Source organism: Lepisma saccharinum, chromosome 30 (assembly GCF_977018435.1).
Source record: "Lepisma saccharinum chromosome 30, izLepSacc3.1, whole genome shotgun sequence".
Classification (NCBI taxonomy): Eukaryota; Metazoa; Arthropoda; class Insecta; order Zygentoma; family Lepismatidae; genus Lepisma; species Lepisma saccharinum.
Window position 1 is genome coordinate 21,690,704 of NC_139258.1, and position 15,782 is coordinate 21,706,485.

At 41.8% G+C, this 15,782-nt stretch overlaps 1 protein-coding gene, 1 non-coding gene and 1 pseudogene across 2 annotated transcripts; 1 reads left to right on the forward strand and 2 right to left on the reverse strand.

Moving 5' to 3' along the window:
• The first annotated feature begins 3,692 nt into the window (after positions 1-3,692).
• Positions 3,693-3,776, forward strand: TRNAL-CAG (transfer RNA leucine (anticodon CAG)). The gene has a single exon. It is a non-coding gene; the product is annotated as a tRNA-Leu (tRNA).
• A 4,567-nt stretch (positions 3,777-8,343) lies between these two features.
• On the reverse strand, positions 8,344-9,054 carry LOC145981902 (histone-lysine N-methyltransferase SETMAR-like). Its single transcript, XM_083115396.1, has one exon. It carries the CDS (start codon positions 9,052-9,054, stop codon positions 8,344-8,346), a length of 711 nt encoding a protein of 236 aa, XP_082971522.1.
• Positions 9,055-10,705: 1,651 nt separating this feature from the next.
• On the reverse strand, positions 10,706-12,021 carry LOC145981825 (putative E3 ubiquitin-protein ligase makorin-1 pseudogene; annotated as a pseudogene).
• Positions 12,022-15,782: the final 3,761 nt, after the last annotated feature.

Below are 15,782 nucleotides of genomic sequence, written 5' to 3' on the forward strand. Positions count from 1 at the left end.
AACCCTTAGGGAGCTCTCACACTTAGGTGATAAGCGATACGTGACAAATGACACGGGACACAGGAATTTCACACAGAATTGACAAGCGATACGGGCACGCCCCCAGTATGTAGAAAAATGTTTACGGCGCATGCGCGAGACAAAACGATAAGAAAACGGGGAAGTCCGAGTGACACGGAAGCAACAAGCGGCACGTGCCGCTTGTCGCAACACTTAAGTACGAAAGGTTGTTTAATTTCGAAAGTTCGTTTCCAGCTATGCGGCAAGCAGCGACACGGGCCCCCTTCAGTCTAAATCAAAATATTCACCACGCATGCCCCTACGACAGGCCGAGGCGCCACGATGCATGTCATTGAGTAAATGGCCAAGTCCGAGCGATAAGTGCAGCTTCTCGTGTCTCTTTGGTTGGAAAGATTGCGTTCATTACAGAGTGTTAGCCTCAAGCGACGCGTGTCGCTTGTCGTCTGTCGCTTCGGTATTCCTCTCCCTATGTCTCGGTTACCTTCCCCTCCCTTCTCTGTGAATGTTGAAACTCAGATTCTTCAATAATTTCTTCCGTAAAGGAATTTTTCAACAGTAACATTTCGTGGCCAATTCGATACATTCTGCCCGGCCCGAAGCAAGGGGTAGGCTAGGAGGGAGGGGGGGGGGCTGAAGCCTAGGGCACCATTAAAAAAAGAGAAAGTCAAATTTACACTAGACAGAGGTAAGGGGAGAAGGAACACATACGGGGTGTTACAGCGCATTCGGTTTAGCCTGAGCTCTGGCATGCGCAAAGCGGGAAAGGTTTGTGGTCTGCAGAAGACGTCACGTGACTCATAGGAGCAGTGTTGCAATACGCTGAAGTTACAATTCTACTAGACATGAAACTGGCAAAGCTATATGCTCTTGTGTCGTTAAGAAAATTACTTACGCATGTAAAGTAGCACGCTGTCCTTCATGATCGTGAAATTCGTCAATTGTTCTACGAATAACACACTAGTCAAATTCGTCCACATCACTTTTACATTTATTTCATCTGCGTGGTTTGTTAGGCGATACTAATCCCTTCCCAGTTACTTTGTAGCGATCATTTTCGTTTCAAAGTACTTACTGACATATCAGTAGCTGCAGAAACACCCTTTTGCACTTGTTTCACGTTCAACGAAAGACCACTGTCAGCTTCTTTCTTTATAAACTTATGCACATTAAGATAATATCTCAACTATGAATCACTTTGCTTTCTCTAATATTCATTTCAGTTTTCACCTCAGCTTCCGTTGAATAAACCACCCTAAGCAACGCAGGTCAACAATCAGCTTACTCGTGGTAACACGATCTGCCCCTCCCCCAGAGAGGGAGGGTGCCTTTTTCGCCGAGGGGCTTAATCAATGGGGGTTTCACCGACAAAAATAATCATCGCCCTTTTTTTCCCCTTGAACTATCACCTTCTCAAACTGTCGCTTCTTAAAAATATGCAGTAAGTACCGAACACCGAATACCAATAAGCTCTGAAGTCAAATTATGGATATAGTTAATTGTTAAGGCAGTTAGCAACTCTGCTCTCAGTGGAACTCTCGCTTCTTCGCGCTGACGGCAGGCTTCTGCGCAGCTGAAGGCCAGAGCTCAAGCTAAACCGAATGGCCTGAACTCGACCCTTGTTCCCATTGAAGATTTTTAAGTAATGAAGTGAACCCTACATAGTTTCACCACGTGAAAATAGATGTCACCATTCAACTCAGTACATGACATTCCCTGTGCGACCACGTCACAAAAATATTTCTATCATAAACCTTTTTCCATTTATGGGGTTAATACGAAGTTATAGATTTACAGATATATATTTAACATTATGCTTACTTACTGACATTCTCTTCTTGCCCGAAATGTTTTTCTCTGAGATCCCTATCCAAAAAATAAAACCCTGGCTACGCCGAGCCACCGTTATGGTTAGTTTTATGAACAATTGTTATTTTAATGTAGCAATTAAGTTAGCGATTGCATTAATGCTACGTACTAACTCATACTCATTACCTCTGTGTCAGAACTCAAAGGTTTAATTTTCATGGAGTTTGCGAATTTGTTTCTGTTTCTTAGTACACCGGAAAAGATGCTGTAAACAACATGCTTCTACTGCTGAGTTGTGTAAAGACGAGGTTTAAGTATTGTGTTGACAATCACTTTTATTCACCAGAAATTCAAATTAAGGATCTTCAAATACATTAGCTTTGTCACTGTGAAGGCCTTTTCCTTCCAATTGAAGCGTCACACTGTACTTGTTCCAGACAAGCCAGTATGATCTCGATGCGTTCGTTCATAACTTTTTACTGGTTAAAAATACGCCGAAAAAACCTTCAACACTTTATTTCTCGTGAAATTCTAGCCTGATTTGATATATTACACCACCCCCTTCCCATTTAAAATGTTGGAGTGTATAATTCAATATGGCGGCCAACAATATGGCGGGTCTCGACTTGACACACACAACTATGGTTTCCCCTGGGCCTAACCTGTTTCTATCATGACCAATTGGGCTCAGCATAACTGCTTTACATTTTATAGGGGGTGTTAAGGGACTTTTGACTCACCCTGTATAACCTGCCTTATTTTTTTATGAGATTTTCTTCTTCATTTCAAAACTTGCAGAATGTAAATATTGCAAACCATGGCATCAGAAGAAAATATCGAAGGACGCACATGAAATGTCTGTTGCTTGGTAGTGCGGGGGGGGGGGGAAGGGTCCCAAATCACAATCCTGCCTAGGGCGTCAAAATATCTAGCTGCGTTGCTTCATTACACATATCTAACTTCAAGTAATTTTCCTGAAGCAATGAGACCACCACATCCCCAGAACGTCCGCCAGTCGCCTTGTAATCAAGAGGTCCTGGGCGCGTAGTTGTTTACATTGCCTTCGTTCTTACAGTAGACAGAGAATAGGCAACTCCGCCTCTTGACTTTATGCGCAAATAGACTAATAGAGTCCACTGGCGTACCCAGATCTTTTTTCGGAGGGGCCGAGTTTGTATGGGTGGATAACAAAGCTGATTTCTAGAGGGGATGGCGTTACAATATTATTACTGTTTTTGACTTGCGTTTTAAAAGTTATTCAGACTAAAATGAAAACCCGGGGGTCATTTTAAGTGTGTTTGCATACTACTTTGTTTTTTCACCGAGTGGTTTACTGGTTCCATTTCAAAAAACTGATTTTCTTAAAATTACGGAGGGGGCTGCAGCCACATTAGCTCCCCCTCCTGCGTACGCTAGCAACTAAATCTAGTCATATCTCGCCAAAGCCTACACGACGAAAAGACAAGGCTATCACAGTTATTTTGTCTTCAATCTTATTTATTTCATAATTGCCTTTTTAGTCACTACCTTCCCTTAGTCCCCCCCTCCCAACCAGCGACGCCACAATACATTTCGAAAGGGGCCAGAACGGAGAGCGTGCTCAAAAACTCTCAGTGACTCGAAGGTGAGGACAGAGTTATATCGTGATAATGAAGGAATTATATAATTATAATCAATTTTTTTTTTACTTTTCTAAAATCTGTAGGGGGAAGAGCCAGTCCTATTTTGGATAGGCCCAAATGACTTATTTATCGTAACCAATGCTTTCCGTTACTGATTAATGTTGAAACTCCTTCAATTTTCTCTCTTGAAAGTTTATACTAGCTCTGCCGCTGTCACGTAATGTCTCAATGTTAGTGACACAAGTCAGGATGGCCGAGCGGTCTAAGGCGCTGCGTTCAGGTCGCAGTCCGGTCTTCCGGGCGTGGGTTCGAATCCCACTCCTGACATCTAAATTTTTTTTTCATCTGAATATTTGCTACGTGGTATGTAAAGTCGTTTCTTGACAAATAGTATATTGGGTTTGTTATAGAAAAGGAGTGAGTGTTAAATAACTCAGTTTAGAGAACATCTTAAATGAGAAATTGCAGAATCTGTTCTGTAATAGAAACATTTTGCTGGTGGCCAGCGCCGTAGCAACATATCGCAAGGCCCCCATCCCTTCTTTAAATTTGAAATCTCAATGTGAATCCATACAAAATCTTCAGGGATACATCAGTAGATTATCATATTTCAATAATGATAATAAATTATTGACGAAAATTATTTTATAATATGCGACGGAGAAATTTACTCTTGGCAGAGGTATATTCTTGTAACACACTGCTGGAATTTTCTTTAAACTAAGTAGTTCTAATAGTACATTTTTAAAGATGTTCTTCAGACACTAAGACATAAGTGAGATATCCTTAAATCATAGGCGTGCCCACGGGGGGGGGGGCGGGAAGGGGAGGCAATTGCCCCCCCCCTAATCATGGACGTCCACAGATGTTTCCACGGAGGGATAAGTAAGGTATTTTTCCATGGAGCATATTACCCCGATAATAGTGTTACCCCCTCAAAAAACACCACTTGAATTTGAAATTATCGCATTAATGTAAATTACAGTGACTGAAATCAAATTCTACGTGTGAAATATATACTTTTAGTTGACATTCGATTTCTAAGGCGGGGTGTGGCCATCCTTGCCCCCTCCCTTCCAGACATGTCCCTGCATTATTACGGTCCTTTCACCTAGAAATTTAGTGGAGAGGAACCTTATCGCCGGTATTAAATGATATTATACTCTTAAAGAAAATCAAGTATTTTCAAGCCGATTGAAGTTCAAAGCAACTACAGGGAAGGGAGTGCAGTGGCGCAACCACAGGGGGCATGGGGCATTGCCCTTCACAAACCTTGGACGAAAATCAATTCTAGGGGGGCAAACATTGAGGTAAAAGAAAGCAAGACTAGTAGTATCTATGAGTAGCAGGACAAAAGGATACTAAAGATGGATTTAGTTCTCACGTTTTTCTTGCATTATTTCTTCCAGACGGTCAAAAGCACCTGCAGGGGGCACAAATGGGCAATTGCACCCCTTGATATAAAATTTTATTCAAATAAAAATAAATTTCGTAAAATTTTCTTGCTCGCTTCGCTCGCAATTTCTGCTTTTCTTTCAGTCTTCTCAAATTCAGAACCGTAGCTAGAGGAAAGTTGGCCCTGGGCGCCGAACGATCTAAATTTTAAAAATTATAAAAGAGGATGCCATGGCGTCCTGTGAAATTTTTTGTGTCATAATAAATCAATATTGTTTTCAGTTTGCAAAAATTTGGATTCGTTATGGTGCCTGTATGTTGCTGCATTATATATATGTATGTATGTATGTGTGTGTGTGTGTATGTATGTATGTGTATGTATATATATATATAATATTATTATTATTATTATATATGTATGTATGTATATGCATATACCCATCAACGCAATGAAACTAAAACAGTGAGATAAAATGAGGAGGTTTTTCTTTCACGACTGAACTTTCATGAAGGGTCTTGCACACCCTAATCAGAGGGTCTGCGCACGCCTATGCCGTAAATATAGTAAACTTTATTGTTAAGTTAACACATTAAAATCGGTAGTTGAAGGTCAAGAGAAAGAAGAAAAGACAAGACAAAGTGTTTTTTTTTATTCAAAAAAAGAATAAATGGATAAAAGTGTCCACGTAAGTTGTCGTCAATTTTTGCGTAATTGTTTCATATGAGAAATACGAGAATCATTTTTAGTATTTTTCGGGCTCCCTTAGGCTTAGTGCTCAGCCGTCTGTATGTTACGCCTGTGATTTGATGTATTCATAAAAATTATAATGTTAAACTAGAATTTAAAGCCATATAAGAACAGAATGTTTAAATTTTATTGTGCACAGAAATTATTATTTTTCATAATTTTTTCTCACTTCTATTTATTATATTTTTCGTATCAACCCGTAGGACGCGAGACCACGGGCGGTCGCCCACTTCGTCCACCCCTTGCTAACGCCACTGCTGGTGGCATTCCGTCGCTTCGGAGGAAGGGGGGCGATTGCCCTACTCTCATAAAGCTACTTTAAGTCTCCTTTCTGCTTCTTTGACTAATCGCTACGGTAATGATGGGACTAGATGAAGTGACAATCACTCATGGACAGAGAACACGAATCCTACAGAGGTCTAGGCTCCAGAGTCTCGTTAGCCTCCCAGAATGCAGATCTCAGCCAGTACCCAACGGTAGCCCGCACTATCCCTCTTTAAGGGTTGGGGGTGCGTGGCCAGCTGGTCTTGAATATTGTTATCAACATATTGAGTGTTAAAATAATAAGTGTTACATACACACACACATACTTCAAATATGAAAGGGTGCATTGGCTTGCCCAAGAGGGGGTTGGTGGGGGTTATAACCCACCCTTTGGCTCACAAAGGTTGGAAAAGACGGCGAAATAAGGGCTGACTACCAGAAAAAGTGTACATAATAACCCCTGCCTTTCGAAAATCTTGGGCACGTCACTGAAGGGGTGAGTGGGTATTTTGTTGCTCTTGCTACTCCTCTTTTAAAGACAGTGTTAGCCATTGTCTCAGAATTCACTATGTGGAACAAGTAGTGTTCGACTGTGTATGTGTGAGTTAGTTATTAAATTAAAATCTCATTATAAATGTTATTGTATAACTTGTCACGAGGATATTTGTATGCCCTCCAATTCCACCCCTACAAGGATGATCTGCAGCTCACTCTGAAACATAGATGTCCACATTTTTTTACTGTGGGAGGTGTCCCCCCAAAAAACACTACTGCCTTCTAAAAAAATACTACTTCAGTTTGATACAATCTGTACCATTGATTGATTGATTAAAATCCGTCGCGCAACAGCACATGAAGGGCCTAGGCATACCTACCGACTGCCGGTCTCCCTCCCACGCTTTCCTTCGTCACCTCTAAGCGTGGAGATCTGCAACCAGTATTGGAATAGTCGGGGGGTCAGCCCGACGTATCCCTAGCCTTTATAGTAGGTCTCCGTGACCGGATTACGCTCACTCACTCGGAGCTCCCCAATTTCCTCACGATAGTGGGTTGCCACCCTATACGTAGGCCGAATAAATTCCGACGAGAGCCGGATTCGAACCTACGCCGTCCCGCAGCGAACGATCTCAAGACGAGTGAACGCCTTAACCCGCTTTTTTTTTTTTAAGGAAATACCCCCTACACGGAGGTATCCCCCACCATTCACTCTTTTTCTCACTTTTACACTTTTTCAGTTCTTACACTTTTCTTTGTTTCTTATCAACTGGACGAACACAAATACCCATGCCTTACCCGGGATTCGAACCCAGAACCCCTGGTGTTGTAGCGCGCTCTGCTAACCACTATGCCACGGAGGTCGACCCGCTCGGCTACGGAGGAGGACGATTGATTGATTGATTTGTTTTATTTTACTTCGGTTTTCTACCACTTTTCGCTATCGAGAAAATGAGAATGACTGATAATAATGATAAAATTGATGAAGGGGCATTAAAAAAAACATCCACGGCCAGACCAGGATTCGAACCCGGGACCCCTAGCATCGAGTCCACTTTATGTTTCGATAGGGCAAGCTGGACCTGCTGTTTTAAAGTGGCTTCCGGACCAATGTAAGATATGTATCCACCAGGGATCGAACTCGTGATCCCTTGATTACAGAGAGACATAGGGAAGGCCCTGTATTTACTGTTTGAAATATGAAACTTTAGTCTCCAACCCCACACTCCCTGACGCCCACGTCCTGAAACATTCTCTGTACAGCCACTTCGAACCATATCACATTTCATCTCCCCCATATTACAGTATCACAAATTGCACTCTACCCCTTTTTTCGTGGCCAATTATATAAGTGGGCGTATATGCGTGCTCTTGGAGACCCAAGAAGGACAGGGGAGAGAGAGAGAGAGAGAGAGAGAGAGAGAGATCGGATTAATAGTTCCATTGTGAGCAACACGTGCGCCCTCTGTCCAGGGACTGATCTATCTTTTCCTGCTTCTTCCGGTGCGGCGTTGCCAGATCTCGGCCTTTGCTGTTTCGTGTTTACAAAAGCTTGGAGCAGTGTTGCCACGTTAAGGGAAATTTCCCTCGGTGGAGGGAAATTTGGGGATTTTTTAAAACTTGACAAGGAAGAAGTGCTGGGGAAATTGAAGATATCAGAGTTACTTTTGATTCAAATCGATATCTTCCAATTATCTTTTAAAGTTATTTTAAATTTCATATCTGTAACTGTTGTGAGAATATTATATTTCGTATATTATTTGCAAAGTGCAAATATTGTTTGTTATTCCCGTATTAATTTATTTTATACAAACAATCCTAATACTTCTGCAACATAATGGAAATATTAATAGCCTACTAATTGGTGAAGTTTATCATCACAATTCCATTATTTTAGATAAAGGGAATTTCTATTGGGTTGGCAACTAAGTTCTCGCCGTTTTTTTAAGGAAGGTGTTGAAAGGTTAGTTTTCAATAAACAGATACAAGTAGTTAATCAATAATGTATTCTCCTGTGCTGTTTACAACGTTTTGCCAACGTTCAACAAGGTTTTCAATACCTCGTCGGTAGAAATCACGTGGTTTAGACTCGAAAAAGTCATCCAACCAAGCTCTCAATTCTGCATCAGTTTCATCCTGTTTCGCGCGTGGGGTCGGTTGCTTCCCGGGGCCCAGCCATTCCTTACGCCGCTTCATATTCATGTAAAGGCACCATTTTTCATCGCCAGTAACGATTCGGTGAAGAAATCGTTCCTTGTGTCCATGGATTGCAAGGTGCCGAGCAAGCAAACCAGCGGAGATTGTGGCTCGTTGATTTTTGTTGGTGACACTTAAAGTGTGAGGCACCCATGCTCCACACTTCTGAACCTTTCCCATCGAGTGAAGACGCTTCTCTACAGTAGTGTGGGAGCAACCCATTGTCTCTGCCAGTTCCCTTGTTGTTTGACGCGGATTTTCATGCAACAGGTGGTTCAATCGCTCTTCATCGAACTCAACTGGACGGCCAGAACGAGATGCGTCTTTGAGGTCAAAATTTCCTTTTTTGAACTTCGCATACCAATCACAGGCGGTTCTTTCAGCTATAGCACCCACTCCATACACAGCACAAATGTTGCGAGCAGCTTCTGCGGCCTTAGAACCTTGATTAAAGGCAAAAAGGAGGAGGTGTCGAAAATGTTCATTCTTCTCAACTTGACATTCCATTTTAATGATCTGTAAATAACAAGAAAATGTGTCTTAGTAACAAAGAAACATAAATTTAGGTACAACAATATATTCTCTTTCGCATGATGTACACCTTCGTGCCAAACGTATTTAATGTCATAGAGATTTTTCCAATAAAAAAAAACGGCGGGAACTTACTTGCCAACCCAATATATGAAGAAGAGAAATTTTGTAATCAGAAAGAGAATTTTTGTAACTGGTTGTGGCAACACTGTCTTGGGACGGAAAAAAATTCGCATGCAGTTGCGTGCGAACTGGTAAAAGAGAAAAGTCTTGAGTGGAATTGAACAGGTTTTGCGTTTTGAGTCAAAATCGGAAGGCGTGGAGAATGGCAATAAAGCAGGTGGAGGGGCAGTTGGGGAGAATGCCCCTCTCAAATGCCCAGACTTTGTTTCTTCATGCATTTTCCCCCAGATAATCTATTTAGTCTATATGTTATTGCTATTTGACGATTGTTGATAAGAAGACCACAACGTTACACCACACCAGCGGGGAGAAGGCGTAGTTGTAACGTCATCGATTGGTAATCAAGGAGTTTCGGGTTCGATGCCAATTGGAGGCACGTTGGTTCGGATCTCACGTTATACTGTAGATCTAGGTCTATAGGGGAAACCCTGTATAACTTCTTTTTTTATGGTACACTAATTTCCTTTTTTATTAAACTTTTTATACTTCGAGTTGGCAACTCTGGGTAACGTTGAAATCTTTTCAGAGTAGTGCCATCAGGGTTGCAAATCCAATCCAGGCAGATAATTCGGAAACACTAGACTGTTTTACAGCTTGTTCTTCCTACTAACAGATGGCCTCAGCATCGTGTTACACCGTGTGAAGGGATCCGTGTGTATTACGGTAAACGGACTATTTGCACAGCATGACGCACGCTTCGATATCCATTCTGACTTCCGCCGCTGTGGAACTATACTCACAGGTCGTGAACAACCCCGTCCCTCTCTCTGCTAATATCTTGTACAATGGTGTGCACCAAGCATCGTCCAAATTAACATTAGATCAACAGATAGCGTTGAATGAACGAACAATGGATGATATTCAATTTGACGTCCACGCAGTGCACTTTGGGAAGAAACAATTTGACATGATAAGATATTTATTAACATTTAAAATACAAGCCCTTGGGCTGTGCGTATCGTACATTATTATATATACACCCCACCTTAAACCTATACCCCATTAATCATACATTAGAATTTTTAGAAACAATGTTTAAATAAAACATGTCACTACCTTCACAACTATACACATTCGTATCCTTCACTCTCACTGACCCCTTGTACCATCTTTCTGTGCTCCATACAGACTGCATGTAAATAAGAACCCAGGGCTTTGCTTTTATCTAAAAGAGATTGTCTGCTCAATGCTGTCCCTTGTTTAGTCCCTCATTTGCGTTGTCTGAGGGACGCCGACAGAACATACTCAAGCAGACTGTGATCCCTCGTCTCCTCTTCGCCGCATAGCGTGCAGATGGCACGACCGCTATCCAAAATAGCCTAATTGCTGACGCACCCAAAATTTTAAATTCATAATTCAAAAATTGAAATTCAAGATATTCGTGGTGGAAGAAAATATACTCAGTTTTTACCGGAGTTTCCTAAGGGGATCAAGTAAACCCACGTTGAACAAAGTAACCAGTTTTTTTTATTAAAAGGAAAAGCGATAAGTTCAGTACAAGTAAGTTTTCCAATTGCTAATTTAAAAAAAAGTCCTCTTCAAATTTCACTTTTGGGTTAAAACTAAAGAGAATTTCAAGTACAAGTAGGTTTGCTACACGAAAGTCATTCCGAACAGATTCTCAGCAAACCAGAAATTTCACTGCAAAACGAAATCGAACTCTGACCAGTCCGACTCGTCGTCCGATTCGAAATCGAAGTCGTTCAGCATCTCTCGAATCTCCTCGGATAGTCCGTTCCGCTCCTCCAGATAGTCCCACAGCGTGAAGTACTCGTAGAACGTGAAGTCGCCGTCGGCGTTCTGTCTCCTCGCTCTCCTGGGAGGACCCACGTCCACTTTGGTGCCGTCGGGTAATGCGTGGAGGTAGAAGCACTCGTTGCCGAACGGGCACTTGCCTCTTCCCTTATTGAAGTACTTGCAGTTCTTGGCGCTCATGGCCCTCTTGTAGCTGTTGATCAGCTGGAGCTTGTCCTCTGCGGTGTCGACCCAGTACTTGCTCGGGCAGATGAAATCTGACTTGACGCGACACTCCGGGCAAGACTTCACGACTTTAGAGTCGAGGTCCTCAGCTTGTCTCCACTTCCTGATGCAGCAGAGGCAGAAGCAGTGGCTGCAGTTGGGTAGGATCCCGAACCTCCTGTCGTTCTGCTTCTCCTTGTCGACCACCACCTCGAGGCAGATCCCGCAAGTCTTGTCCTTCGATCTAGCGATGGCAAACGATAGCTCCATATCTTTCTCAATCCTCTTCATGCACTCTTTCCGATGCCTGTCTCGCTGCAGCTGGTCGAAAGGGTTCAGACACCTCACCCCGCAGATGTCGCACAGGTCGCCGTGGAGAAAGGAGCACAGAGACCCGTACACGCACTCGCCGGACAGTGCGCAGGGACATTGAACCCGCTGCTCCTGGAACCCGGGTTTGCAGAGCGGGTCGACGACTTGGGAGTAGGTCCGCGTGACGGTCTTCCCGGCTGGGACGAATTCCGGACTCGCTACCCAGTCGTATCCGTACCGGCTGAGCCACTCTTGATCCGAGGTGGCATAATAACCAATGGGGCACTTTCTCTGATTCCAGCTGGAAGCTTTGTCGCTAGTTTGACCGTCGCTGGAACCTGGATGCAGGAATTTGCATCGTCTTCCGTAAAGGCAATTGCCACGCATGTAGTGCCTGCAAACCTTTGACCCAACAGCTGGGTTCCAGCTCGCGTTGTTCGGGGTCGACCAGCAATTATACCCTTCCGACATGCTTCACGCATTGCCTGGAAGAACCATGACAGCAAAACGAACCATTGTTGCTCCCGATGATAAAGTTACAACAATATCCAATTGCGCAAACAATTCCTTTCAATATTTTTCAACCTCCGCTACGCATGGACATTGATAGAAGATTCCAATCCCAGCCAATCGTATAAAATGTTGAAACACTTCAAACAATATATCACGGATTTCTTACGTACCTAATATTCAAATGAGAAAAGTAATATACAAAAAAACGGTATTTGAATACATGCAACAGGAAAGGTTGAAATTCTGGCAAAACAACCTCATCACCATAATTCGACCATAAATACTATAGGCGAAGGGCATCCAAGAAGACGCATTCACAAAATGCCTAAGAAACAAATCTAATATGCCAGTTCATTAATGTAATCCAATGAAACGGAAAATCAAGCAGCGTTACGTGGGGGTGCTGATAAGTATTGGGCATTACCCAGAAATAATTGAGCTAGGATGCTGAAATTTGCAGGGTGCAATGGCCAATTCTTCAATATGTAATGGTGCAAAAATCGACTTTCCATGATTTTAACTTCCCTTTGTTTTTCAGGTCCAAAGTGAAAATGGCAGAACCTCCAGAAAAGCTCTCCAAAGGCGTCATCATGTTACAAATCGTTGTCCCTTTAGGTGTCTTTTCATATGGGGCAACAGATGATAGTCAGATGGAACCAGGTCAGCGAATAGGGTGGATGGAGCCGCACCTGAATGCCTAAAGAGGTCTGGGTTGCCATTGTTTCACCTGCAGAGTGTGGCGAGGCATTGTCATGCAACAGGATGACGTCTTTGGACAGCTTTTCTGGAGGTGCTGCCATTTTCACTTTGAATGGAAAGCACTTGGATGAGTGACAGTCTATACTACCGAATCAAAACATTTCAATTACTGTCCATTGAAAGTTTATACATAAAATCCATGTTCGGAGTAGATTAAATTAGACCTATTGCTCGTATTACCTGGCCCTAGGGCAATACGTGGCAACAGAAATATAAGTATACGGTGTTTCAAGATTCCCATACACAAGTAACAAGACAGCCGTGCGAAACGGAATAAAGGAGAAAATAAGAATTGCAACTAAGACATGGAGAAAGGGCCAGAACACGAACTAGAAGACAGGTCAACAAAGTTGTCGAAACTTCAAAATAATTTAACCCACAATGATAAGTCTTGATCTTGTAACAAAATATCCGAATTCTTTAGCTTAATCGCGTTACAGCTTTGTTTTCAATCGAAAGATATTCTTTTCCACTCAAAACATAATTTAAATTACACTAATGTGCCCAATGAGACACTTTCTTTGTGCATTGAGCGATTGCTTTGGAGTTGCATTTTTATAATTAACGCTTTTCAGGTTATTTCAACGTAAGTTAAATATGTGGAAGTTATTTGTATGAAGGAACTGTTACGTATTCTTAACTCTGAATACTAACTCATACGCTTTTTGGGTGTGCATACAAAATTTCCCTAAAGGCAATTTCGGTTCATAAATTTATACATATTTTCATAATTTATTGTAACGACGTAAGAATCATTGCCCAGCTGTTATTTAATGTCAATTGAATCAAGACACACAATCAAAAGCAATTTTCTATCTTTTTTGCTGAAGAATATTCTCTTCTGAGAGTAATATAAACATATTCCTTACACGAGCAGTGGATCACAGACATATAGTACCAGATGGGACCAAAGCACTCCATTTTGTAAGCGCTTAGCCAGAGACTAAGAGGCGAGTGCGATATTTATTTATTTATTTATGTATTAAGAACACGCAATAACAGTGTTCTAAAGCACAGTTTACAAAGGTTTACGACGAATAGTGATTATTAAGGATAGATATGTAATGCAAGAGCAAGTTGAGGAAAATGAAGAAAAAACTTTTCAATATTTACAAACTATTAAACCATAAGAGAATGAATGCTACTCATGCAACCAATAATAGTACAGTGGGATCCATGAGTATTATCATGCAAACTGTCCATGACTATTTTCATTAATTTTTCTCTCGCATCCTATGAGTTTTTAAGCGATGGATTTTTATGTATGCTGGTGCAGAAGTTGTCAACAGCTTGTTTTGAGTTGGGTCAAATAAAGTGCACGAATATGGTGATGGACAATTTTCACGGTAATACTCGTGGATCCCACTATACTAACATTAATACTAATAGCAATAATGGGGAGAATCAGTATAATGGCCAGTATAATCACCTGTAGGGCTAATGTTGTGTCGTCATGGTGATTCTCTCTTCATCCACCTCAATTTATCACCATTCATCCTCATCTTCGCGATTAGCCCAAAAATGATGCAAAAGTGAAGTAAATGAAATCAAGGCAATGAATCGATCAATTAACTTATTGCAAATTTCCGAATTGAGTGTGTCGAATGTTCATACCACAAGACTCTTCGTACAAACAGTTACTGTGTGTTTTAATAATTTCATTTTTATAATTGCTTTATCGGATATTTTGTGTTTCGGATGGTTTGTACTTACGAATTGTGTATTGCGGAACATAGTTGAAGGTGCCATTATGCTTTTTAAACGAAAATAACATCGATTTTTCACATTACGAGTAATTCTTTTGGTTCCTTTCTTCCGTTGCGAAACATACAATATGGCGCGCACAGCTGTGGATTATCGCGCGTTGTGCTTGTGTTTTGTCGATTTGGAGTGGGTATGTAGTGTTTCAACCTCCTTAACCTAAAAATACCTACTTTCGTGTTCATTATGTCATCAGAAACCATTGACGGATAGCCCCAAAAACCATTCACGATAGCCCCACAAACCATTGACGAATAGCCCCAAAAACCATTCACGATAGCCCCAAAAACATCATCAGGATTGTTACAGGCGATGAGACCTGGGTTTACTATCATCAACCAGAAACCAAGAAAGCGAGCAAGGAAAGGCGGCATAGCTCTTCGCCGAAACCAAACAAATTCCGCACTCACCATCAGCAGGAAAGGTCACTCTCTTCTGGGATTCTAAGGGAATAATTTTGGAACAGTACATGGACAAAGGAGTGATAGTAACCAGTTCCTCGTATTCAAACATGCTGAAAAATGAACTTCGCCCTGCAATCAGGCGTAAACGGCGAGGACTTTTGTCCTCAGGAGTACTCCTACAGCATGACAACGCCCGACCGCATACTGCCCGTTTGACCGTTGAGACTATCGATGACATCAAATTTGAGTGTCTCATTCATCCACCCTATTCACCAGACCTTGCCCCCAGTGACTTTCATTTATTTGGACCACTCAAGGAAGCGATGGGCGGCAAACATTTCAATAGTGATGAAGAGGTGAACAATGCGGAGCACGAGTGGCTACAATCTCGATCAAAAGAATTCTTCCACCGTGGTATCCATGCACTTCCGAAACGGTGGAATACTTGCATTGAACGTCAAGGGGACTACGTTGAAAAATAAGTGGTACGATTTCCTTTTCATTGTTACATTCTAGCATTTATTGCACTTTTAAGGTTTTCATTTGATCCTCCCTCGTATAAATAAGAGAGAGATCGTTTTACAGGGCTGTAGGTACTCGGCAATTCTACTTTCGTTCCTTGTTCATTGATTAAACAATACTCTTCAGCCACTTAAAGATAAGTGAAAACAATCGGATATGGGATATACCTGTAGACTTTCTACACTTTCCCTTCCATAAAAATAAACTTTCTATATTTCATCCTTGAGTACTTTAATTCAGTAATTAAGGAAGGTTCGCCAATCTTCTGGGTTTCTCCAGTTAGTAACGTGT